The sequence below is a fragment of the Cricetulus griseus genome, chromosome 3 (assembly GCF_003668045.3).
Source record: "Cricetulus griseus strain 17A/GY chromosome 3, alternate assembly CriGri-PICRH-1.0, whole genome shotgun sequence".
Classification (NCBI taxonomy): Eukaryota; Metazoa; Chordata; class Mammalia; order Rodentia; family Cricetidae; genus Cricetulus; species Cricetulus griseus.
The window spans coordinates 108823602-108850189 of record NC_048596.1 but is presented as its reverse complement, the minus strand read 5'-3'; the positions used below and the strand labels follow the sequence as shown (position 1 = coordinate 108850189).

At 41.5% G+C, this 26588-nt stretch overlaps 1 protein-coding gene across 1 annotated transcript in view; it reads right to left on the bottom strand.

Moving 5' to 3' along the window:
- The window catches only part of Ccdc83 (coiled-coil domain containing 83), a 36048-nt gene extending 12857 nt beyond the window's left edge, over positions 1 to 23191 (bottom strand). The window contains exons 1-6 of the mRNA XM_027407622.2: positions 23097 to 23191; positions 16649 to 16733; positions 13103 to 13265; positions 9653 to 9820; positions 5560 to 5651; positions 3736 to 3804 (exon numbers count right to left, since the gene is read on the bottom strand). Of these exons, the coding sequence (XP_027263423.1) occupies positions 3736 to 3804; positions 5560 to 5651; positions 9653 to 9820; positions 13103 to 13265; positions 16649 to 16733; positions 23097 to 23191 (672 nt within the window). The remainder of the gene's footprint in view (positions 1 to 3735; positions 3805 to 5559; positions 5652 to 9652; positions 9821 to 13102; positions 13266 to 16648; positions 16734 to 23096) is intronic.
- Between the last annotated feature and the right edge of the window lie 3397 nt (positions 23192 to 26588).

The following is a 26588-nucleotide window of genomic DNA, read 5'->3' as shown; positions in this document are numbered from 1 at the left end:
GCTGCCCTCTTCTGGCCTATCTATAAGTATCAGGAACACACATAGTGTGCATACATGTACACAGACAAAATACCCACATTAAAAATAAAAATAATAAATCTCTTTTTTAAAATAGTGAGTTTTGTTTCATATTTAGCATTTAAGCACAGGATGGATGGCCATTTGCCCAAATGTAAAGGGAGAGTGAGTGAACTAGACACACCTAAGTATTGGTCAGAACTCAGAAACACTCAGGCCTGTTAATAAGGTGTTTAATGACTCTATTACCACTAGGCAGAGTCCCATATTGTTAACAGTTACTTTTGTTGTTGCTGTGAGACCTGACAAAAGCAACTTTAAAAAGAAAGGGCTTGTTTTTAGCTCATTGTGTGAAGATACAAGTGGCTCGAAGGTAACCAGGCCAGGAAGGTGTGGTAGCAGAAACATGAAGCAGCTGGTGATGTTGCCTCTATTGGCAGCAAGGAGAAAGCAATGACTACCGGTGTGCTCAGCTCGCTTATTATTATTATTATTATTATTATTATTATTATTATTATTATTTATTATTCAGTCTAGGACCCCAGTCCATGAAATGATGCTGCCCACTTTTTTTTTTTAGGGTGGTTCTTCCCAACTCATTTAGTCCAATCTAGAAACTGTCTTATAGATGCCCAAACTTATTTTTGCTAGATGATTCTAGATCTGGTCAAGTTGACTGTATTAGCCTACGTCACAATTCCAAACCTGTCAACATGATACACAATGTGTGTGCCCAGCCTGTGTCTCCAGAAGACCATCTCTCATGTCCCTTTGCACCTCTGAGCTCACCGCAGAATGAAGCCTCCGAGTTTGTGTGGAAGAGAAAAGGAGAGTCTGGCTTAAGGGAAGCAAAACCAGGCAAGGTGTCCCTTTCAGGTGGGATTTGGTTACTAAGGGCCTGGAGTAGGGCAGTGGTGGGGAAGCAAAGGAGAAGTGGTTCCCAGAATTTGTGGGGGGCTATTTGGAAGTGGCTTCCGAAAAAGACATTTCTTTGGGACTTCCAAACTCCTGATTTGGATGACCACATAACCTTAACTGGGACAGTCACAGCATGGAACTAGAAGCAGTTTCAGGGAAAGAGGCAGATGTTGTCAGTTCAGGAGTTTGAGCTGCCTATGGTGAGCTTACACAGAGTCACAGCTGGCTTGATGAGTGCGTGGGTTTGGAGCCTGGAAATGACATCATTTCTAATCTGGATGCCTTTTAAGCCTGAAACACAATTATCCTGGAGTTCAGGGGAAGCCAGCATTTCCTGTTTCTCTTTCTTGGTATACTAGCTTGTGCTGTTAAGTGCACTGTTAAGTAAATTCCCAAGGATAGTTGAGAAGTACATCATAGCCCTTGAAATTCTGGGAATAGTTTTTGTTTTGTTTTGTTTTGTTTTATTTCCTTTAATCCAGTTGAGTGGAGTATAGAATTCCAAGTTCAAAACCATTCTCCACCTGAACTCCATTATTGACACCAGTCCTGGTTTATTGATCATCCATTCTGCCTCCTTCTGTTTGCCATTTTCAGCAATCAGGAATTTTCTTCTACTGCTTCCCTGATGATTCCTTTTGCTTTATCTTCCTAGAATTCATGTTTCTTGGATACTGTGCCTCTTACATTAGTGGTGTGTCTCTCCCTGTCCTGAGAGTGCAATCTTCATACTATTTTATATCTGATTATTTGGGTCTTGAATAAAGACCCAATTTTTTTTAAATGGCTGTTTTTTTTTTAAAAGGCTCTCATTTTTTGATATTAATAAAAGCCCTTTTCAATTTTCTGAAATGCCCTCTGGCATCTTTTAGGGACAGCCTTTATTACTAGCACTTGCTTCGGATCTCCTTAGTTCATCTGGTTTTCCTCTTCCATTTGTCCAATTGTTCTTAGTGATCCTTCAGTCATATTAAGAAGGGTCTAAGGCAGCGGTTCTCAACCTGTGGAGTGTGACCCCTCTAGGGGTCACCTAAGACCATCTGAAAACACATATTCCCCGGGGCCTTAGGAGCTGAGACACTGCTTCTTTATCCATCCCAGGCAGGTTCACCCAACTGAATCCCAGAGTCCCATCCAGTACCTGGAACTGTATGAAAGGGTCAAAGCATTGGGAAGGTTGAGAACCACTGGCCTAAGGAGTGGTGTTGTTTACACAGGACTGTTTTCATCCCGAGTTTCTCCTCAGAACGAGAGAGTATGTTAAAGTCTGTAAATATGGCATGTCAGGCCAGCAGAACTATTTTGGATTGAGACATAAGGCATAGGATATTTAGATTGTGTCCTCATGAATGTCACAATTGGAAACATATAATTTTTTGCATATAAATGCCTCACATCAATGCTAGAAATTGTGTTACATACTCATGGGAGAGCCTGTAGGTTCCTAGGCCAAGGATAAGCTCTATGTTCCGTGTGAAGGAAATGGCACTGAGTCCTAGGGATGCTGGCATGTACTTGTTTTCTGCTCCTGTTCCCATCCCTGCCACCTACAGCACACAGACTCTCAGCAGAGGCTCCCCCAGGCTTCCCAAACAGACTGAATTTTGCACTTCCCACAGAGCACACTTACAACATCTGGACCAAATGTTATATCTGCCACTTTCACCCAACAGCTTACTTTCACACTTTTTTTTATGTCTGCTAGAAAATTTTTGATACCTCATCTGCTAGTCATTGTACCTGTTGTCTTTGTAGATTGGATCTTTATTGTATCTCTATAATTTCATTTCAGAGGGCCTTTAGGAGAAACAAGATAGCATCTTGAGCCATAATTCACAATTTCATATAAAACTGCTTCTAAATTAAAAGTGTATATGAGTATGTGTATGATTCATCCTCTCAGTGAGTAAGTATATCTATATTCATAGACATTCCTTCATTTAATAGCTGTTTTGATAAGCAAATATTATTTTTCAGGTACTATAGACATATAGTTAAAAAGATATTGCCTGCCAAGTGGTGGTGGCGCATGCCTTTAATCTCAGCACTCGGGAGGCAGAGGCAGGCAGATGTCTGTGAGTTCAAGGCCAGCTTGGTCTACAAAGTGAGTGCCAAGACAGTCAGGACTGTTATACAGAGAAACTTGGTCTCAAAAAATGAAAACCAAAACCCCAAATCAAAAACTAACAGACAAGCAAACAAACAACCCCTCCCCAAACACAGTATCTTACAAATTAGAGGAACCACTTCAAGAGTCACCAGTATAAGGAGGAGACCAGAGCACTTCCTCCAGAGCTGAAGGGCAGAGCAGGATCCAAAGGGAACTGCTGGGGTCTAAGTGTGAGCTGGTCACCAGCTTGCAAAGGTAATGTAAGACATTCTGCCCTGTGCATCAGGTCAGGGGAAGAAAAGGATTTTGTCTAAAAGGCTGAACACACTTCCAAAGGATAATGCATTACCCAGGGGTAACTTCAACTAGGAGCCAGGATGATCCTTTAGCTTTGCCAACCACCTAGCAGGAGGCAGGCTCATGAGAAACACTAGCTGGGTTTTAGGACACAATGAAACTTGGCACACTTGGGTGTGCAGTGGGGATTAAGCCACCAAATTATTTCTGGTTATTATTGGGATTATTTATGGCATTTGTTGAGTAACAATCTAATAGGATTAGGTTTTGCTTGGACATTCCTTTATGCCAAAAAAATTCCATGCTTGTCCTATGACTTCAACTTTATAATTAAAGGTCATTGCCAGTTCAAGAAAAAAATAGGGAGAATTATTTTGATACATTCTACTTACTTCCTTTTTTAGCCAGTCATTCTCCCAGACCTCTCGATAGTTGCCCCTGTCGACAAACTTTACAGCGTTCTACAAGAAAAGTTTTGTATGGAGGAAGAGTTGTCATAAGGTGGTACACAATGTCAGCATTGGTGGGACAGGGTTTGTCTCCACCTTCGCTTTAATTTTGTTTTTAACCATATCCCCAGCCCGATATTTATAGTCTTACACACAAGACTTTTTATAGCAGATGACATTATTTCTTTGTGAGATGGTTTCATATGAATATCATGTTTCAAATCCAACATTCAGTTACTAAGGGACAAAACCTCTTTTTAAAGCATATTTTTAATTTTTAACATTTATTTATTTTATGATTTTGTGTGTATGAGTGTTTTGACTTCATATGCCTGCCTGGTACTGACAGAGGTCACAAGAGGGCACCAGATACCCTGAGACTAAAGTCACAGGTGACTTCGAGATGTCATGAGGTTTCTGGGAATCAAACCTCAGTCCTCACTTTAATCCCAGCAGTTGGGAGACAGAGCGGTCGGATCTCTGTGAGTTCGAGGCCAGCCTGGTCTCCAGAGTGAGTGCCAGGATAGGCTCCAAAGCTACACAGAGAAACCTGTCTCGAAAAACAAAAAAACAAAAAACAAACCTCGGTCCTCTGGGAGAGCAACAAGTACACCCAACCACTGAGCCAACTTTCTAACCCAAGGCAAAACCTTTTAAAAGGAGAAAAACTGAAAGAACATAGCAAACATGAAATAGGGGCTGAGGAATTGGCACATTTTGCAGTGCAAGCATGAGGGTCTGGGTTTAATTCCCAGCACTCACATAAAAAAAAAAAAAATGGATGTTGGTTCCAGGTGGCTTAGGGGGTAAAAGCACATTCTGCATTGGCTTGACAACCTGAGTTCCATCTCCAGAACCAACAGCAAGAAAGAATCAAATCCCCAAAGTTGTCTTCTGACCTCTATGTGTGTGCCTTAGCCCATGTGCACTCACACATAACTTCAAAACAAAACAAAACCAAACCCGGGGACATAGTGGTGTGTTTGCAGCCCCACTGCCTGGGAAACAGACAAGTGAGGGGGCCTGAGGCTCACCGGCAACACAGTGCAGTCTGTTGAGCTCCAGGCTAGTGAAAGCTACACCTGGCTTTCTAGTCAAAATCTTTAAAACACAGCGATGTAGAGTGCACTTTTCCAGGGTTAGATACATAGAGACTAGCATTTAGACAAATTTTACTTCATTCAAAACACTTAATATTTCACTATAGCCATATGACACCATTCATGAAACTGAATAGGAATTCACTTGCTCCTTGAGAGCTAAGGTACTACTTAAATAAGCTTGTTTATCCTTCTATATATTTAGCACTCTATATTTAAGGTAAACACAATGGTGTCTGCTCTATACATTAGAAAACAGAAGTCTGGAAACATGAAGTAATGGATCCTGTTCTACAGCTCATATGTGCTGGGACAGCACAGTAAACTATTTAACTGTGGAAATAACCAAGGCTTCTGTTTTGCTTGGTGGAAGTGATGGTGTGGTGCCGTGAATCAAACCCAGGGCTGTGCACATTCGAGGGAAGTGCTCCTTCACTAAGCTGCATCCTAACCCCCACGCTTGCTTTCTGAGACTGGCTCTGACTATTTAGATCATGGGGCTCCTGCCACAGCCTTCAGAGTGTTCCAACGGCTTACAAGAATGTTCCGCCATGGCCTCCAACCGCCATGGCCTCATGTGCCACCATAGCCTCAAACAGACATCTACTGCCATGGCTCTACATGAAAGAATAGGGGAAGTTTTGCCTCAAGAGAATTTGACACGTACCTGTGTGGCCCATTCCTTCCTTAGGTCCATCTGTATCAGTGTTTCTCTGATTATTCGCTTTCTAGTATCTTCTAGATTGATTTTATACTGTTCTTTAAAAAGAAATTACAAGCCTTAGTGGGGCTAGTCGGAGGTAAAACTGTGATGTTTATAAGTTTACTTTTCATGACCCACTTCCCTCTACACACATCTCACCCCACTCCCAAATTCTCAAGAATATTATTTTTATGAAACATTGAGTTCAGAAGAAAAGCCCCAGTAATTTGCTAACATCTTAATTTGAATTATCTAAAGTCTCCAAGAATGTTTGTATTTTCAAAGGATTCTCTCTGCAGAGGGAGAATTTGGAACAATACTTATATTGCATCTGTCCTTCAGATGGATCACTCAGGATTGGGTGGTTTTAATTTCCCAGCAGGCATATACACACTTAATCATCTGCTTGAGCCTCGTGGTGTACATCCGACTCTAACTAGATTACCAGCGTTCCTGGCATGTGGTTCCTTGAGCAAGGAAGACACAGTGAGGAGAGGGGTTGGGGGGCTGGAGGCAGGAGAACTCAAGACTGTACTGAGCATCCAACAAGGCAGCAAACAGAGATTAGGTGCAAGACTCCTATCCTCTAGGATTTTCTTTTCTTTTCTTTCTTTTCTTTTTTTTTTTTTTAAAAAGATTTGTTTGTGACTAGGTCTACACCTCTGCACAGGTGTGGAGGTCAGAGGATACCTCTGGGGAGTCAGTATCCTTCCACCTTGTTTTTGAAGCAGGGTCTCTTGTTTCTGCCACTAGGCACAGGAGGCAATCCTACTTTCTCAACCTCTCTTCTCCTAGTAAGAGTGCTAGGATTACAAATGCATGCCCCAGCACTCAGGTTTTTAAGTAGGTCCCAGGGATAGAACTCAGGTCCCAGGTTTGTGTGGCTTCTACCCACTGGGCCATTTCTCCAGTCCTATTTATTAATGATAAAACAAAGAAGAAAAGTTTAAGCCTCCAAAGGTGCTTAGGGGTCACATAACCAGTGCTCCTTGGAAATGAAAATGGAGAACAATGGTGTAAGTCTACTTCAGAAAGAGGAGAGAGACAAAGCTACATAAGGGAGACCAGTTTTTCCTTCCCTCAACAGTTATGAAGCTCTTTAATCAAGATGTTGTTGAAGACACTGGCAATGTTGCTGATTAAGCCAGACAAAGACATCTGCCCTCAGCCACGCGCATTCTCAAGGGGAAGCCAGACTTCAAGTAAGAAAACTATTATTTCAGGTGGTGATGTGTGTGATAAAATCAAATCCTCTGTTTCAGATAAGAGGAGGTATTTGGGCAGAGTTTAGACAAGTGATATAGTCACCAATGAGGCAACTGTACTTCTCCAAATGACTTTCATGAGACAATAGTCAAATTCAGTTGTTCATAATAGAATCTATGAAGTATATCCCATACAATATGCAAGATGTTGAAAGTCAAGATGTGTTTTCCCATATGGATAATATTGGAAATCATGTTTGCTAGAGTTTTGGACAGATCCACAGAGCCTTTTTTAACTCACTAATTAAACAAGTATACCATACTAAGACGTCCGTAGACCCTAATTCAGGGCTCTGTGTCAAAGGGGAAATTTGCTTTTTTGTTGTTGTTGCATGTGAAGTATTTATTTTTTGGGAAAAAGGTTTTCCAGCAAATTATAACAAATTTTATCTTTGAAGCTTAGACAATCTTTTTAGCTTCATTTGCTTTTATTTTATTTTATGTTTTAAATTGAAATAGAATTTTATCACTTCTCCCTTTGCTTTCCTTCCTCAATCCCTTCCAGTTATCCTCTTTAACCCTCCTATGCTCCCACTCTCAAGTTGATATGATAGCCTCTTTTTCTTTGATTATATTTGTTGAACACACAGATGTGTATGTCCATGTATGTATGTATGTATGTATGTATGTATGTATGTATGTATGTTTTATGCATGTATATCTCCTGCTGAGCACATTTTCGTTGTTGGTAGGTATATGGTTTCAAGGCTGACCACTCTGCATTGAGCAACCAATAAGGGGGCTCATTCATGGGAGATGCTAATTCTCCTTCTCCCAACAGTCAATAGTTCTTTGTCTAGGGTGGAACTCTGTGAAATTGGGGGCATTTTCTTAACAGAGTGAGGCAGCTACAGCAGAACTCTGGGATCTTGGGCTGATGGAAAGGAAATGGGCAGATCTGATCCTCCAGCAGCTAAACTAAGAGTGCTACTAGGGCACCAGGAAGCTGAGCAAGTTATTCCATCCTCACCTGTACTTTGTATTTTATAGCACTTTCCCTATTAGATGAGACAGCTGAAAGTGAAATGACTCCTGGGTAGTTTTGTATGCCTTTCCCCCTGAACACAAGATATTTTGAAAAAAATATTTTGAAGAAAACTGAATGTGGTAAACTGCCAGCCATTGTTGGGCAGTGGTTGGAGACTTCAGCCCCTGAGTTATGGCAGCCAATAGTGGCTCTTCGGGGACAACTAAGGTAGAGAGGGGAGTGGAGGCAATTAAGAGAGGAAAGCTCAACCCAGTGGTACACAGGGGTCAGGAGAGGGCCTTTGATAGAGTTGAGTAAGATTGTGTGAGGTATAAAGAAGAGAGCTAGGCAGGTTTGATATCTGGGAAGTGAGAAACGGAGGAGGTCTGTGTCAGTCTAGATGGCATATGCTCATCCACAATGTGTCTTTTCTTCACTTTCACTTGGAGTATAATGAGTATTTAACTCTTCCAGTCCATCTCATATTTCTTTCTTTGATTCAGGCCCTAGCCCATCAGGTTAATGCTAATTGTTACTTTAATCTTTAAATTCAGTCATCTCAAAGTTGCTGTGGGTCAGAACTTTAGCTGTAATCTATTTTTCATTCTTAGCATCTGAAAGAAAATGTAATACCTGGAATTGGATAACATAGCAATTCTTTGCTATGAATTACCCAAAGTGGATAACCAAATATATTCTGAAATTACATTGCCATGTTAATACTAAAAAAGCAAAACTAACATGTTACCTTGTTCCAAACTTCAAATAGCACCCTATGGATTGCTTTTTCTTAAAAACAGAGTGGAGTGCACAGCACAAGGGCTATTGTGAAAACCTCCTGGCTGCTTTTTGTGATTCAGTTGGTGCTTCCTGTAGCCTGGACCCTTACTAACCACTTACTGTTGAAGGCAGCCAAAGAAAGCAGGGGAACCTGCTTGGAGAAGTCTGAGACACCACAAGTAGACACTTGAGAGACTGTTGAGTCTGTGTTTCAAGACTGTTGGCTGTTGAGCTGTCCAATGTATCGTGGCCACTTCTGAGAAGCTAACCCCAAACCATGCAGGCTAATGCTTGTTGGCCAACACTGTGCCTTCCAGCTGTCCCTGACTCTGCTTTGGTTTCATTACCCACTGCCTATAGGTGATTGTGGTGTGGTCTTTACTTATATGACTGATCCCGTCTCCAGCTCATGTCCAATCCCTGGTCCTCATTCTCAGTGAAGGCTGACTCTTCGGTCATCAGAGTGTTTGTATAGGTTCTTCAGAAGACTGTCTTTCCCCTTTCCTGTGGTACTGTATCTGTAGTTCTTTGATGCAGGGGACATAGCGTTCTTTGAAATTGGTAACAACTTTTCCTTTGGCCCTTGGTCCTCAGTACCCACCCACCTCCATGGCACCCAACTCAAGCACCACTGTTGTGGGAATTCATTCAGGCAATAGCTTTTGGGGTACCTGCCCTTTTGGGCGTGGTCTGAGGTGCTACATGTGGACTGATAAGCAGAGAGAAGTAGCATGCTCACTCTCTTGTGTGGTGATCTGAGATCTGATTGCAGCTTCCAGTACCTCTGGGAAGGACTATGAGGACTCTCTATCTTATTGTCATTTGTGAGTATTCCTCAAATAAATATTTGATATCCTCTTATTTCAGCTCTCTTGAACTCAATCACCCTAATCCCCATACAGCACCTCTGGTTTCTGTGGGCTCACAGCTGGTTTTCCTGTTTTAAATATGAATGATTTGGGGAGTGCCCTGGCTTTTCGTCTACTAACCACGGGCCTTCTGCTCATCATTTTATTGAATTTGAATGAACTCTGTTACAACTGACCTGACATTTTCTCTGCATTCTCTTTGACGGTTTTGATGTCATTTTGTAAGGAAATAATGAGTTGAGCATGCTGTTCACTCCCTACATTCTTGTACTCTTCCCAATATTCCTTTTCACTGAGTTTTTCAAGAAATAGTTTCTCAGCATCATTTATTTGTATGCGCATTTCTGTTGGAAAGAAAAACAAAACACATGTCATTTCCATCATCCTTGGAACCATTATATGGTACAGTCTGTTTTCACAGTTAAAGAATGATGGTAAAATGTAATTAACTCACAAATACTATAGTGTAATTTTAGGAAATCTAAACTATTAAAATTATTAGATGTCCCTCATGACAAATCAAAGTAAAATTAAACTTCTAACTCTAAAATAGATACATGGCTAAGACTATGCAAAGGAAGGATTATTTGTGCATAGGAACCCACAAACTTAAATCTATGGTTGTTTCAGCAGGGTCTCCATTTGCTCAAGTCTTCATGTCTTATGATGGCTTTGTGAAAATGAGTTTCTTTCAACTTTTTATTTTATGGTGTATGGATGTTTTGCCTAAATGTATGTCTGTGAACTACATGAATACCTGGTACCCGAGGAGGCCAGATGGCATCAGATCCTGGAGTAAGCCACCAAGTGGGTGCTGGGAATTGAATCTGGGTCCTCTGAAAAACACAGGCTCAACTGCTGAGCCAATTGTCTAGCACCCCCCCCCACACACACACATACACACATACACACAATTTCTTACGTAGAGTGGCTTTTTCCAGTCATTAACACCTCTGGGAAAAGTGATTTCAAGTCCTTTGCAGAAGCTAACCTTGAACTTTTAATTTCCCTGACCCAAGTGCAAGGATTACAGGAATGCCACCAAGCTCAATTTTGACAGTCACTTTTATCAGTCAGTTGTTTGATTCGGTCATTTAAATTTACATTTTTGGCTTTTCTTTTGAGAAGCGCTAGCATATGACAGTCAGAAACATGTTTCCTCCCATTTTCCCACATTGTAATACTGCAGACTTCTCGGATTAAATACTCACAAATACTGAACTATTCAAACCTAAGCTTTTTGGCTTACCCTGGTGAACTTGCTAAGCATGATTCAGTTCATAGGCCCAAATATAACATTGCTGAAAGACTGTATGTGGGAAGCAGTGCTCAGAGCCATGTACAGTGGCTTGGCTCACCCCTCACACTGTCTTGTTGGAGAGTCTCTTGAAGGCAACTCTGTACTAATCATCCCTGCAAATCCAGCCTTCTTAGACCTGGAAATTAGCTGGTTGGCTCAGTAAATGTTTCTTTATGGGATGCCCTGAGTCCAGAGTTTTAAGGGACTCTGGGCATGGTTTCCCTAGATACACATAAGATCATAAATACCCTAAGCGGTGCCAGATGGGCAACTGTCCTCCTATTTGGCAGACTGCTACTATCTGAATCCTTGCTACCTTTTGCTCTTGAGGGGAGGACTGGTAGTTGTTGTTGAAGTTTTAGAGAGAGAGATGGAGATACAGGTTGGCTTGTTTTGACTCCCCTTCCCCCTTCCTTTCCTACCTAGTTGAATTTTATCCACTTGAAAATGTTCTAGCTAAAAGCTGGGAGGCAAAGGCTCCCACAGTGTCTCTCAGATCTTCCTGAGCACCAGAGATCCCCAGGAACTTGTGAATATGCAGATTCTGTGCCATCCAAGCACTAATCAGGCTTGGTTCTGCTTAGCTTCCAAGATCAGACTAGTTTAGGTGCGTTCAGGGTGGTATAGCCATAGCTTTCCACAGTTGAGGGCCATTGGTGGGGGCGTGGGTGGGGAAGGACTCAGTTTTCATTAAGGGCTGGCCACTGGGAGTTTGACCAAGCTCTAGTGAGTATATGAGCAACAGAAATTGAACTTTTTTTCCCCTTTGTCTTCTTTTTTGGGAAAGAAAGTCACAAGTGTGTGTGTGTGCACGCGTGCGCGGGGCGGGGGGGGGGGGCGGAGGGGGGTGGGGACGGACAAACCTGGGAGGACTGGGAAGTGAGCGTAATCGGGGTACATAATGTGGAATTCCAAACAAAACTATTATGTGGGGAAAAAATGCAGATGCTGATTCAGAAGGCCTGGGCAGGATCTGAGAGTCATTGATTCCAAGAAGTTCCCTCATGACAAGGTTCCTCTCCAAGGGATTGCCTGGCATGCATGCAGCTGTCATATTAGTTCTTTCCTGAGGCAGCTGCTGTCTCTCTCCCTCCCTCTCTCTCTTCCTTGTCTCTGTGGCTTCTATAGAAGCTTCACATGTCTTGCCTTACCCCTACTCTAGTAAGACATCCAAATTGGCCCCTGCCCTGTTAGTATGTGTCCTGGTTGATGTTGTTGCTGCTGTTGCTATTGTTGTCTTCATGTCAACTTGACACATGCTAGAGTCATTTTGGAAGCGGGAACCTCAGTTGAGAAGATACCCCTACTGGACTGACCTGTGGGAAAGCAGGATAAATTTTCTTGATTGATGATTGATGTAGGAGGGCCCAGCCCATTGTGGATAGTATCACTACTGGGTTAGTAGTCCTGAGAAGGCAGGCTGAGCAAGCCACCAGGAGCAAGTCAGTGAGCAGCACTCTTTCATGGCCTCTGCTTCAGTTCCTGCCATGAGTTCCTGCCCTGACTTCCTTCAGTGATGGACTGTGAGCGCAGAGCTGTAAGCTATAATAAATGCTTTCCTCCCAATGTTGCTTTTCATCGTCATGTTTTATCACAGCAATAGAAACCCTGAGACAGCATGGCACCCCTGTGCCTCCATACTAACAGGTGCATCTCAACTGGAGCCGTTGCCAGAAAGTGGTTTAGCCAGAGCACCTGAGCAGCCATTGTAATGTCATTTGCCAACTCAAGGGATCATTGTCAAAGGGGTTTTGGAAATGTCAGCAAGAAGTGTTGGATTAAAGAAGAGATATAAGATACGTGCAGATCAAAACTACACGTGTGCTTTACCAGAAGGGTCACATGTTTCCAATAGTAAGAGTAGGTCTGTATCTTCTACTGCCATCCCCAGAATCATTTTCCTAATTCCGCTTTCCCCATTCTAAGCTCTCTTTCTGCAATCCAACATGGTGTTCATGATTATATTCACTTTGTCATGCCCAAATCTAAAGCAAAGAAAGGTAAAGCCAATGAAGCCCTTCAATAACAGAACTTCATAAAAAAGAACAACCCCCATGAGAGCTCAGAGCTCAGAACACCATTGGGGCTGGGACGCAGATGGATTCCATTCCTGGCCTTGCTCATTGCCCTAGTCCTCCTCCTCACATGGCCTCTGCCCACTTCATTCTTTCCTTCTCCTCTCTGCATCCCTGGAAGGACTGTGACTGCGGTAGAGATGATGTCATTGGAAATACAGTCACAACATTTTGAACGCATTTGGAAGACAAAGGCATTAAGTCACGAATGAAGGCAATATTCATGATCATTTCCCAAGTTCCTGACTCACCTTTCAAGTTTTTCTCCTGGTCTCTTTCAAACTGCCACTTTTCCTTCATTGCTTCTTCCACCTCCTCTCTTGTTATAGCTGGGACGCCCTCTGCCTTCTCCTCAGTCAGTTCTTTTAGGAGGTTTTTTACATGCCATTTCTGTTCATCTTTCAGGCGTCTATTCTGCCATAGAAAGCAACAGTAGTTAAAGACATCTGCTCAACTGTTTACACTGTTTACCCAGTGAGGCTTGCAAAGTGAGAAGAAATGTTTACTTAAATAGGTATACAGTGCTGCTTCCAAGAGCTTACAGGACATAAGATTCAAAATCAAATAACATCGATCAGTACAATAACCATCAATAGAATGCTGTATTTTAAAGAATATGCTACCAATATACCAGTTTATCACCCTCCCACAGGCTCCATGAACAATTAAGCCAATCTTGGAGCTAATTATTTTGAAACTCCCATCAGTCCTGTTCTTCTCTAGTCTCCCTACTTAGTCATCTACCACGTGCCAGGCTGTGTGCTGGGCACTTGAGTGGTATCATTAACAACATAGAAAAAGGTCTTGCTATTGTAGAAACTCAATTATTCTTCAATTTCATCACAAATGACCCTACTTCCTTCCTGTCTTTTTTTAAAAAAAAAATAATAAATTTATGGCACCATATGGTTGCTGGGAATTGAACACAGGACCTCTGGAAGAACAGTCAGTACTCTTAACCTCTGAGCCATCTCTCCAGCCACACCCCCTTCCTGTCTTTTAGGAAGATGGTTATTCACCATTCCAGACTTTACACTTGAAATAAAAGTTATTCTTGTGGGTGTCTGATCCACACCAACCTGCCCTATAGTAATTACCACTATGAGTAATTATGAGTCTTTTACAGTGAAGTCAGTGGCACCAGAAAATGACTTGAATTCTTGAGAAAAGACAGGGGTAGCAATATAAGTAATTGCATAGGTAAATGTGAAACTTATGTAATTCTACTTTTTGAAATTATTTTACTTGAAAAACTATGTAGAGCAATAAATATAAACTTACATTTCGTTACCAACTAACCAATCATAATTTGTAAAGTGTGTTTTGCATGATAAAGTATCTGAAGAGGGGGCTGGAGAGATGGCTCAGAGGTTAAGAACACTTGCTACTCTTCCAGAGGTCCTGAGTTCAATTCCCAGCAACCACATGGTGGCTCACAACCATCCATTATGAGATCTGGTGCCCTCTTCTGGTGTGCAGATATACATGGAAGCAGAATATTGTATGCGTAATAAATAAAATCTTTAAAAAAAAAGTATCTGAAGAGGGAGGGCATAGAGCAACAGCTTTGTATGCTGTAGAGATTGAGTTGGTATTAATTTTAACTAGATGACTATAAATTAGGATGTTAATTAGAATCCCCAAGAAAGTCACTAAGAAAATAAAATGTAGTAACAGAATAATAGTTAGAAGGGTCCATTAGAAAATATGTAACACAGCCCAGCGTTGGGGGCGCACGCCTTTAATCCCAGCACGAGGGAGGCAGAGGCAGGTGGATCTCTGTGAGTTCGAGGCCAGCCTGGTCTTCAAAGAGAGTTCCAGGACAGTCTCCAAACTTACAGAGAAACCCTGTCTCAAAAAACAGCAACAACAAAAAACACAAAAACAAAAACAAAACAACATAAAAGCTGTACCTTAAGACTCTGAAGATCTCCCCATGGAAGGCCTCACCCTCCCTGAGGAGCAGAAACGCTATGGGATAAGTAGGGTGTTAGTGGGGGGCAGGGGAGGAGGGGAGGGAGAGGGAACTGGGATTGACATGTAAAACAATCTTGTTTCTAATTTAAATTTTAAAAAATGGGGAAAAAAAGAAAACATGTAACACAAAAGACAGTAATGGAGGAAGAAAAGTAAGAACATGAAACAGAAAACTAAGAGCAAGAGGTGGATGTGGTAGCACACACCTATAATCCCAGCACTCGGACGGTAAAGGGAGGAAAGAGATGGCTCAGGGCTGACCTGTGCTTCCCTAACCACACCTGACTTAGGTACTGACCTGCGGAGCATGTGCACCAGCCCCTTTGGAGGCAGTTCATTCTTCTTCCCTGCATTGGATCACACCGTGTGGGCCCTCTAATTTACTGACAAGGCCTCTCTTCACTCTCACTGCCCACCTGTGCCTGCTTTAATTCTTGTGGCACAAGTACTGACCACTGTAACAACATCAGAGTCACGGGCATATTGCTAGAAGCTTGTCAAGTCCCATAGATCAGTGTGGAGTGGACAGGGGCTCTCATTTCACAAGAGGGAAACTGAGGCCGATGCCAAATTTTGCCAAAAGATATCACTAGAAAATTGTACAGTCAGAATGCAAACTCAGGACTCTGACACCGGGTTCCATGAAAATGTAAAGACACAGCTTTTAAAAACAAAACTGAAGTCTGGTATGGTGCACATGTATAATGTTAGCATTCAGGGGGCTGAGTCAGGAGAATCATGAGTTCAAGGCTAGGCTGGGTGGCAGAGTGAGATTCTTTATGGGGGTGGGGAATAAACAAAAAAAGCCAAATAAAACAATTAACTGTGGAAGTTTCCAGACCATACAAAGTCAATCAGTGAAGAAGGTCTGTCTTGGCTCTCCTTGTGGCTGTGAAGTCTGAGAGCATAACTTCAGCTCGTTATCATTTTCTGCTTACGGATATTATTTCTATATTGAAATATATATTAATATGAATAACCATCATCCCCTGGCTATTGGTATTAATCGTATTTTTAAAAACTTTTATATATGTATGTATGTATGTATGTATGTATGTAGTGTGTGTGTGTGTGTGTGTGTGTGTGTGTGTGTGTACATGCATGGACAAATGCCACAGAGCATATGTAGAGATCAGAGTACCATTTGTAAGAGTTGGTCACTCTGTCCACCATGTGGCTTCTGTGGAGCAAACTTGGGTTGCCAAGCTTGGTAGCAGGTGCTTTTACAACTGACTGAGCTGGTGACCCTTAAACCGACTTTTACAAAATAATCTGTAAGTATGCCGTTAGTAATTTTTTTTTTTCGAGACAGGGTTTCTCTGTGGCTTTTGGAGGCTGTCCTGGAACTAGCTCTTGTAGACCAGGCTGGTCTCGAACTCACAGAGATCCGCCTGCCTCTGCCTCCCGAGTGCTGGGATTAAAGGCGTGTGCCACCACCGCCCGGCGCCGTTAGTAATTTTAACAATTGGGATTATATGGTTCTAAATGCATTTACATATGCACACTCTGGGAAAAGCTGAAACTATGATTCAGAGACGGAAAAGAGAGAAGCAGTGTTTTACAGTCTGGATAAACAAGAAGTGCAAAGGTAAATGTGATTTCTAGGGTGTCCGTCCTCATGATCTAAGTAACATGATTGAGCTGACTTCCACTGGCATCTTCCACACCATGGGAACAGTAGTGCTTGTTTGTGCTTGCCTCACATGTATGTAGAAACCCAATAAATTCTAAGCCAGCTGATTCCAAGCACTGAAGGTACATTCCGTCATTGTCCCGGCACGCATGCTCAGTGCCTGCCCACCGTTCCAAGTCTCACTCACCCTGTCATGGTACCTCTGATTCTTATCCCTCAGCTTCTTGATATGAAACATGAATCGCTCCACTGCATTCTCCTTTATCTCACGGCTGAGAAGAAGCAAAGAAGCGTGGGTTAGTTACCTCAGGAAAAGACAGTGAGGCTACATTTTAATTTTAACCAAATTACCAAATCCCTTCAAAAGCTGATTTAGGGATAAGACTCTCCTCTATGAGATTTTGTCAGGCTTTTTTTTTTTTTTTTTTTAGGTTTTTTTTTTGGGGGGGGGTCCTCACTATGTAGCCCTGGCTGACCTGGAACTCGCTGTTTAGACCACTTTGGCCTTGCACTCGGAGAGATCCTGCCCCTGGCTCCTGAGTGGTGGGATCTAAGGAAAGCTAGTGTTTTTCACTTTTTAAATTCATTAAAATATATATTGGGAAGACATTAAGCTTTTAAATGAAGCATTTTTATTTCACAGATGTAATTTATGTTTTAATTCTCTATAATCCTGCTTAAAGAAAACCTAGGAGGGAGCACACAGAAAACATGCTTTCAATTCTATATATTCTTATCCAGAGATGCATCTAGAGTTCTAAAAGCATTCAGACAAAAAAAAAAAAAAAAAAAAAAAAAAAGAAACTCCAAGATTGTCCAAGGCAAGCACATCTTGGACTAACTAGGGTAACATAGGCATGCCCACCAATTCATGCTTGTTAGTGTGTGTTCTTTTCTGTGGATTAAAGCTTCCCTGCCACAAAGCATTTCTTTAGCACTCAGTATGTATTTGCTGACCATCGGCCCATGTGAAAAACAGAGAAGGAAGGGCACAGGCACAGGCACAGGGCATTGATGACTGTTTCAAGAGCTGTGTATTCCATATTTCTGGAAGAGAGTAAATCTTGGAACTCTGAGTCTGAAATTGGAGTGAGGCTTCAACCTCACTTCATCCAAACTCCTGTTTCAGTTAAAAAGAACAGTTTTAAATCTTGCTTCTTACCATTTCTTGCCTCCTTGGACACAGGCAAATCAAATCTCAGAACCGAAAATTTCAGGCTGTCAGATAAAGAAGCCACACCCAGCTCAATGTATTGCTATGTGGAATAAATCAAGAAATCACACCTGAAGGGTGCCCTCAAAGAGAGCTCATAAATTCTTGTTGAATCTGACATATTCTCAGCACTTTCTCCAAAATATCACTTATATTTATGACCTTGTATACTTTAGGGGAGAGAAAACTAAGGCTCCTTCCTTCCACAAGACAAGAAAATCTGAAATAAAAGTTAGCTAATCATACAGTGGCCCTGCAAAAAAAAAGATGTCAGAGTTTGAATTCCAAGAACACTGGTTTCTCTCTGATTTCCCATTGCCTGAATAGTACACATAACTGCTTTTGATCTTAGCTTAGTCTTCTGTGAAAAAAAAAAAAAAAGATTAGGAATGGTAAGATGGCCGGCTGACATGCTGGATGCCAAGACTGACAGCCTCAGTTTGATCCTAAGACCGCGCTCACATGCTCACACCCATACACACACACACACACACACACACACACACACACACACACACACACACACACACAGACGCACACACGCACACATACACGCTAAATCAATGTCTAAAAACATCAAAGGAGATGAACTCCATTCTACCCTACAGGAAAAAGAAAGCCTCTGGCTAAATACAGTTTTTGCTTCTGATAAAAGAAGTAATTATCAGTGGCTTAGGCCTTTAATCCCAACACTCGGGAGAGGCAGAGGCAGGCGGATCTCTGTGAGTTCCAGAACAACCTGATCTACAAGAGCTAGTTTCAGGACAGCCTCCAAAGCCACAGAGAAACCCTGTCTCAAACAGAGAGAGAGAGAGAGAGAGAGAGAGAGAGAGAGAGAGAGAGAGAGAGGCAATTTCTCTCCAGCCTTGTTTCCTGGTGCTCATGTGTGTGTGCATGTGCGTGTGCGTGTAAGCGCCAGAAGCCTGGACCTTATTCATATTACACAAATGATTGACTACTGAGCTATACGTCCAGCTTTCTAGCTCTCATTTTTATGGATAAAAATAAAAATATTATAAATAAAAGTTATCGGAACTGTACAGGGTACTCGCATGATTTCTGATCATGGGAATACACTTGAATAGGGTGACTCCATGGCTACAGTTAAGAACCTTCTTTGGTGATGACTGAACACTCAGTGAGCAGACCAGAGACTACATCCACCCCAACCCACATCCTTTTAAGATACTAAAAATGTTCTTTGTTTATCTGCAATTCTAATTTAATTATCAGCTTGTATTTTTATTTGTTACATCTGAAGATGCTTGCAGCCTCTACCCTCTGAGCATTTAGGAGCAAATGGCTGAGGGTTTGCTGTCCTGCTCATCCTGGGTGAGCAGTGTTGAAGACTGATTACTAGCCCAAGTTCTTAGAGAATTCCTAACTGTTTTCTGCTTCCCTGACCGCCTTATGTGGGTCTAACTGACTTCCCTTGGCTTTCTGAAGAGGTGGGTTTACCGGGAAGCATTGAAACTTAACTTAAGAACTCCACACTCTTGGCTGTTATGTGGAATTGCCTTGTTGTTTTCTAATTTTTTCCCTTTTTATATGTTCCCCAACCAATGCCTTAGCATATTATATATCATGCTGAAAGCAGAAGCAGGTAGGATGATAAACCCATACATATTACAGTGATTTTTGTTTTCAAGAACTTGCTCTGTAGATCAAGCTGGCTTGAACTCAGAGATCCATTTGCCTCTGCCTCCAGAGTGCTGGGACTAAAGGCGTGCACTACTATGTCTGTCTTCTACAGTAATCTTAAAAGGGTTCAGTGCTATTACAAAGCACAGTGGTTTTATGCGCCATCTCCCTCCAATACAGTTAAATGTTACTGGTATACAGATATCTCCTTCCATGTAGTATCATTGAAAATTTGAGGATGAAAACAAACTTTAAAAAAGACTTATTTATTTTTATTTTATGTGTATGGGTATTTTGCCTGCAAGCATGTCTGTGCACCACTTGTAAGCCTGACACCCATGGAGATCAGAAGGAGGAGTCGGATCCCCTGGAACTGGAGTTACGGATGATTGTAAGCCACCATTTGGGTGCTAGAAATAAAGACTGGGTTCTCTGGAAGAACAGGAGATGCTCTTAACTCCCAGAGCCATTTCTCCAGACCTAAGAAAAACAAAATTCTAAAGTATTGTATATTTCATCCAGGGTGTATTTAAAAATTACTGTGTAGAAATGAACAGTTTGAAACTAAATAAATACATCATTTTATTAATCTAACAAATCAGAAGACAAATTTGAATTTCAAAATTTTCTATACTTTTCTATACTTTTAAAAACAAATCATAATCACACCCAAAACTGTATTCAGCTACTTTCATTGTAGAAAGCCAAAGGAAAAGTGTAAGGGAGGAAAAAAAAAAAAAGATCACTAGAAACCATCACCTTATGGCATATCTAATATCAGCTCTTCAAAGAGTAACACCCCAGGGAAGCTCACAGCCTTATTGTTTTGCAGCCCTGTATACGTGGTTCTGCCTGATCCAGAGTCAGGGCTGCCGTAGCAGCTGCTTCTCCTGTACACTCACTAGTGGGTGGGAAAGCACATGGTTCCTGGCAGCCATTTCAACACTCAGCTGAGCACTTTAAACTTTTACTTCCTACACTGATAGGCAAAGCAAGGTCTTAGTGTTAACTCCATGAGTGTGATTTTTGCACACAGAAAAGACTCACCGGTGATTATTACTCAAGAAATACTGAGTTTACACTATGTACCAGCTATGCTGGGCATTGTGCAGACATAAAATTCAGTGTTCAGAATTTGTTAAAGAACCAATCAGAAATCACCTTCTAGTGATTTTCCTTCATTTCAGCTCTGTTTAAACTACCTGCTCCACATAAAAACAAACCTACAAAATACCCATTCAAATAAACTTTGGTTTCAAAGTTTTTATTGGTATTTTCTATTTTTTAAATCTATAACCATATGCATCCCTACTTCTCTGCCTATTTCTATACCCAATGTAGGAAAACTAGGTATAAAGGAGAAAATAAGGATCATTGCTCAGAGATGATAGCTACATAGATTTAGCAGAGAATCCTTTCTACAAACACAGCCACAAAATCTCATAGTCTCATTGTCCTTGGATAACATTTTTAATGTTCAGCTGCTCAGAAACCATGAATCATTATCTACTGTGTGCTTACAGTTGTATTATGACATGGGACAGATGGAGAAATACAAGATGCTGCCTGGGCAGTCCTTTCTTAGGTGGTGAAAGGTGATGTGGCTACTTGCCATGTGACAAAAGTTCTGCTGCAGGGAACACCCAAAATAAGCAAAGGGTCACCAGTAGAGCGTGGGCCAGCAAGCCTTTGGCTGTTATCATCCATGGGATTATTTATTTCATTTTTGACACATTACAGAGAACACAAACATGGGAATTGTCATTTTATGTCAATCACAAGCTCATGAAAAACTTGTAGCATTTCTCTCTGTGTAAACCTCTGCTAAAGAGGGAAAGACTACCCAGTGTCCACACCAAGGAGAGAGAGAGCTGCAACTGGGTGTTATCCCAAAACCACAGAGCATGTGAGAGACCAGGCTGTGTTCACAGAGCCTTACTTCTACACTGCTTGCAGGAGAAGAAAGATCAAAGTTACATGAGGGTGGTGCATTGTCATTACCTTTTCCCAGGAGTTGTTTCTTTGCTAGAATTCTCACCCCTTACTCTCTGCTTTCTAAACCAGATGAGAACACAGGTGAGAGTTTCTGTAGGAGAATTTTCCCTGATTTTTCTTTACTTCTTCTTCTTCTTCTTTTTTTTTTTTTTTTTTTGGTTTTTTTTTTTTTGGTTTTTCGAGACAGGGTTTCTCTGTGTAGCTTTGGAGCCTATCCTGGCACTCGCTCTGGAGACCAGGCTGGCCTTGAACTCACAGAGATCTGCCTGCCTCTGCCGCCTACCTCTGCCTCCTGAGTGTTGGGATTAAAGGCATGTGCCACCAATGCCTGGTGTGCAAAACAATTTTCTTCAAACAGGCTTAGTCATCAGTATCACAGCCTCCCGTCCCCCACCTTTCAACCTTGGATCCCTCCAATGAGTGAATCCCTTTCATAATCTCGGTGCTCTGCTTGCACTGGCCCTTACACCAGCTGAGTCTGCCCTCTGTCCCTCATTCTGATGTCTGCTATCTCCTGAAAATGATATGCCTTTTCACACCCTGGTGTCTTTCCATAAGCCATATTCTTCCACTCCTCTCCCCAGTGCTGTCTTCTTCAAGAGAGCAACTCACATGGCTTTTCCAAACCCTCTGACTAGGTCAAGTCCTTTTCTCCCTCTCTACATGTCTCCCCCATGCTTCATCATAGCAGGGACCATGTGGTCCCGCTTACTGCTGTACTCTGGGCCCAGCACTTGGCATACATGAGAAACATGCAAATATTTGTTGAATGAAAACACAAATGATTTCATTCTTTTTTGGAAATTTACTAACACTTTTCCATGGATTCCCTTTTAAAAATTACACATTAGAACACCTATCCAGTGCCAAAACTTAATGTTCATAAGCTCTCAAGAGGCTATTTGTTGAAATAAAACATCTCCAGCTCCTGGGAGTGAGACACCATGAAATGTTCTCATTATTAAAAGTAATTCTTAAGCCAGGAGTTATGGCACATGCCTGTAATTCCAAAACTTAAGAGACAGAGGCAGGAAGATTATCACTGAAGTAGAAAGATTGCCACAAGTTCAAGGACAGAGATTTCACCTCAAAAAACAAACAAAACAAGGTAGACAGTGACTGAGGAATGACAGCCAAGGTTGTCATCTTGCTTACACACACACACACACACACACACACACACACACACACACACACTCCTCTAAACCGCTTAGATTTGACATGTAGTTATTTAGAAATAATACAAGCTGGAATACTAAGAAATAGAAAGGTAAATAAAGGGAAATGCCACCAGGTGTTAGTGGCACATACCTTTAATCCCAACACTCGGGAGGCAGAGGCAGAGGCAGGTGGATCTCTGTGAGTTCGAGGCCAGCCTGGTCTCCAGAGCGAGTGCCAGGATAGGCTCCAAAGTTACACAGAGAAACCCTGTCTCGAAAAACCAAAAATTAAATAAATAAATAAATAAATAATAAATAAATAAATGGAAATGTCTGCCCTTACTCTCAGTTGACACTACTCCACAATGCGTTTTAAGAGGCGAGCCAGCTGGCTGTTGTTTGTGTGAAAAAGGACACACAACACAATGGAGGGAGCCAAACCACATCAAGGAGTGCCATTTCATGGATACCACTTGGCCTATGCACACAGCACAAGAGTATAGCATCTCTAATCCATCACAATTTTTTTGGCAATGCTTAGCTACATCACCGGCATGGGCAGTCACTTGTCTTCACAATGACTATGTCTGCACAGGGCCATTTTCAGATTCAGAATACAAACTTACTGATAGTCCAGAAGTGCTTCGCTCATAGGCAGCTTCCCATCTTTTGTTGTAATATCTTGAGCCTCCTTTTTACCACCTTTCGCTGAGCTGTCCATGGTTCTGGTTGGCCACTAAGAATATACCTAAATAGCAAACAGACGTAAGAAAAGTGAGCCAGCTCCATCTTGGCCCCGTCTACTTGTGATGAGTCTCAAAAACCACCACTGGGGTTATCCTGTCCTGGCTGCTTCTTGAACCCAGATCTAGCATCATCCACAAGGCTGGAGAACTGTCAAGCAGCATTGTCCATCATTCTTCTTAATGACCAAAGGCCTGACTTTCTTTCGCTCTTTATTTCTCCACAGCAATGAGCACTGTGTGTTACAGCAGCTCCATAAATGTCTATTTTTAAAAATCCCACAAAGGAATTGAAAGATTGTAGGAGTCAGGGGTCAGGGGAACTGGGACAAAATAGTGTCTTCTGGACATGGCAGGCCCACTGAAGGAACCACAGCAGATTTGACTGCCTACAAAGGTCGAGTAAGCCAACATTCTAGCATGCTTGGTGAAGATAATCATGATCCCTCACCCAGCTAAGGAGCTCTTGACAGTCAATGGCTACTAGGGGAGGCTATTAGCTATGTGCCAGTGATGGCTCTACACTCACACATACATGGACAACACAAATTCGACTCAGTAGATTATAAGAAAAAAAGAGGACATTGAAATTGGGGGTAGGGGTAGGATTGGGAGGACAGGAGTGGACCATGGAGTTGTGAGTGAAATATGATCAAAACATATTGTATGTATTATATGCAAAGAATAAAAAAGTATATATTTTAAAAGGGTTTTTTCTTAAGAATCAAGATGCAAGGACATGAAAGAATTGTGTTTAGCCAGGGCTGTTGCTATACAAATCACAAATCACACTCTGAAATATTTCTTAGACACCCAAGAGATTTACAAATGCAAATAACTGTAATGATGTTGCATCATTAACTTTTCATAAGCCATAAATTCCCTTTATGTGAAATAATTAAGTTATTAATAATATATTTTTCTTTATTTATTCTTCTCTCCTATATTACATCCCAACCACAGTTTTCCCTCTCCTCTCCTCTCCTCCCAGTCCCTTCCCCACCTCCCTTCTCCCCCAGATCCACTGCTCCTCCATTTTCCGTCAGAAAAGGATGGGCCTCCCAGCTATATTAACTAAACATGGTATAATGTTAGAACAAGACTAGGCATATCCCTCATATTAAGGCTGGACAAGGCAGCCTAGGAGGAAGAAAAGGGTCCCAAAAGCAGGCAACAGAATCAGAGACAGCCCCTGCTCCCACTTTATATGAAATAATTAAATTATTGATAATTTTTTTTAAAAAAAGGAAAACCAAGACCCACTACTGGTCAATGTTGGAATGAAGTAGGATACTTGACGGGTTTGACTTAGGTACCAAGGTACACTTCTCAGAATGTAGCTTTCCCTAGAAGATTTTTTTAAATCTAATTTCCATTGCTTGTTATTAATGAATCTGTAGTTTGCTATGTTGGGAAACACAATGAGACTTGTTTATGTGGTTGGAACTTTATAGAGTGAGCCTGTGAAAATTCTTTCTCACCCTACAACAGACACAACAATTCTTGTTGAGTAAATACTTGGTTAGGTGGGACAATCAGGCAGACACATGTTTTAATCCTAGACCCCACCACTTACTTTTTATGTGATCTTCAGAAACTTACCCTTTTTCACTTCAGATTCCTCATCTCCCACACAATTGAGAATGACAGTGACTTTATTCCAAGGTCTGTGGTGAACTAGGTAATCAAAAATGTAAAGTACATGCATAGTGTCTCACATATATGAAGCGTAATAAGCCATATGTCTCTCTTCAGTTATAGATATATATTATCTTTCTTTAAATTACAGGCAGCTGTACAGCAGAAGGGGGTCTGTGTGCTACAGATTCCAATCCACAGAGTTCACTGTGGCCTGGCTTCAACAATGACTTGGGTCACAAATTGGCAGTCTGTGTAGATCTATATGGGTTGTCTAGATCCACAGTGAGAAAATGCTCTGAAATCAAAACATGCTATTCTCTATAGACTTGCTTCTCATACTCTCAGACTTCTAGCCATGTTTTCTTCATGTCTGAGTTTTGTAGACAAGTACACATCTAGGTAAAAAAGACTTACTAACAGTGTTTTTTTTTGTTTTGTTTTTTCATTTGAGACAAGGTCTCACTCTGTAGACTTAGCCTGTCCGGAACCTGTGGGAATCCTCCTGACTCAGCCTCTTGGGTGCTGAGATTATAAATGTGAGCAACCTACCATACTTGTCTTCTTTGTGACAACCATTTACAACAATTCAGTAAGCTCCACACCAAAAAATTATAACAACACAGTTTATGGAAAATTATCGGCTAAGAAAAATCTGCTCTCTTTGTTTCCAATGCCATGCTGAATTTTTATATCATTTTCTATCTTAAAATAAGAATTTTTATCTTTATACAAAAGCATGCTAATGTTTCATTTTAAAACAGTAACTTACTGTTCAATTCTTTTCTTACTCTACTATATTTTTTTTAAGTTGAAACAAATGTCAAGCCTAGTCTCTCTTTGTGAGTCATATGGAAAAGATCAAGTGTTATGGTCTCCTGCAGCATTGCCCATCTGGTGCTGGAGAAAACAGCGACCTCATCTTGTTCAATTACCTCAGTTACATGGCTGTTACAGTTTTAACCCTCTGAATGCATAATTAGTTACTTAACTGCAGCTAACCACAAAGGATTTTAATAAAATATGAGGGAAAATGTCAAGCCACTAAAGCATAAATGATTCATGCATAAACAGTACTATATTTGTCATTGTTTTGAAGGCTTTCAAGAAAATTAGCAAGACAATTGGACTGCTAATGGCAGTACCTCAAAAGGTACTTTTTTTGCATTTGATGATGCCCTGCAAACAGTGGGGATATTCATAAACACAATCACTGACCTCTTGAGGGTTTCTACCTCAGCAAAGGGCGAAAGACTAGTCACAAAGTGAATATTATCTCCAGGAAGGCTTCCTCCAGTATAATTCCTCACAAATGCATATCTAATCTGTTTTCGGTAACTGCAGACGTGTATTTAGTGGCTGCTTTGTGGATAGGATGCTAGCTGGTGGTTAAGTGTACAACAGAGAAGAAACAAGTTGGAGACTCAAGAGTTATAGGGAGAGGCGCACTCCAGAGGAGTGCACACAAAACAAGGAGCAACCTGAGAGAGACCACTAGAGTTATTCAAGGACCACACTCTCTGGTGGGCATCCAGAATGTAACGTCTGATGGGTATCCAGGATGAGACGCCTCTCATTCATTCATGAGCTCTTGCTTGCCTGGTAGAGTTTGGACAGCCTGGCTCATAAGACTTGGGTCTCCAGGCTCTCCTGAGCCTGGTATTTCATTTTACCATTGTTTTCCATGTCAGAAAGTGTTTCAAAACAACATTCCTCCAAGTGCTTCTTAGTGAAAAA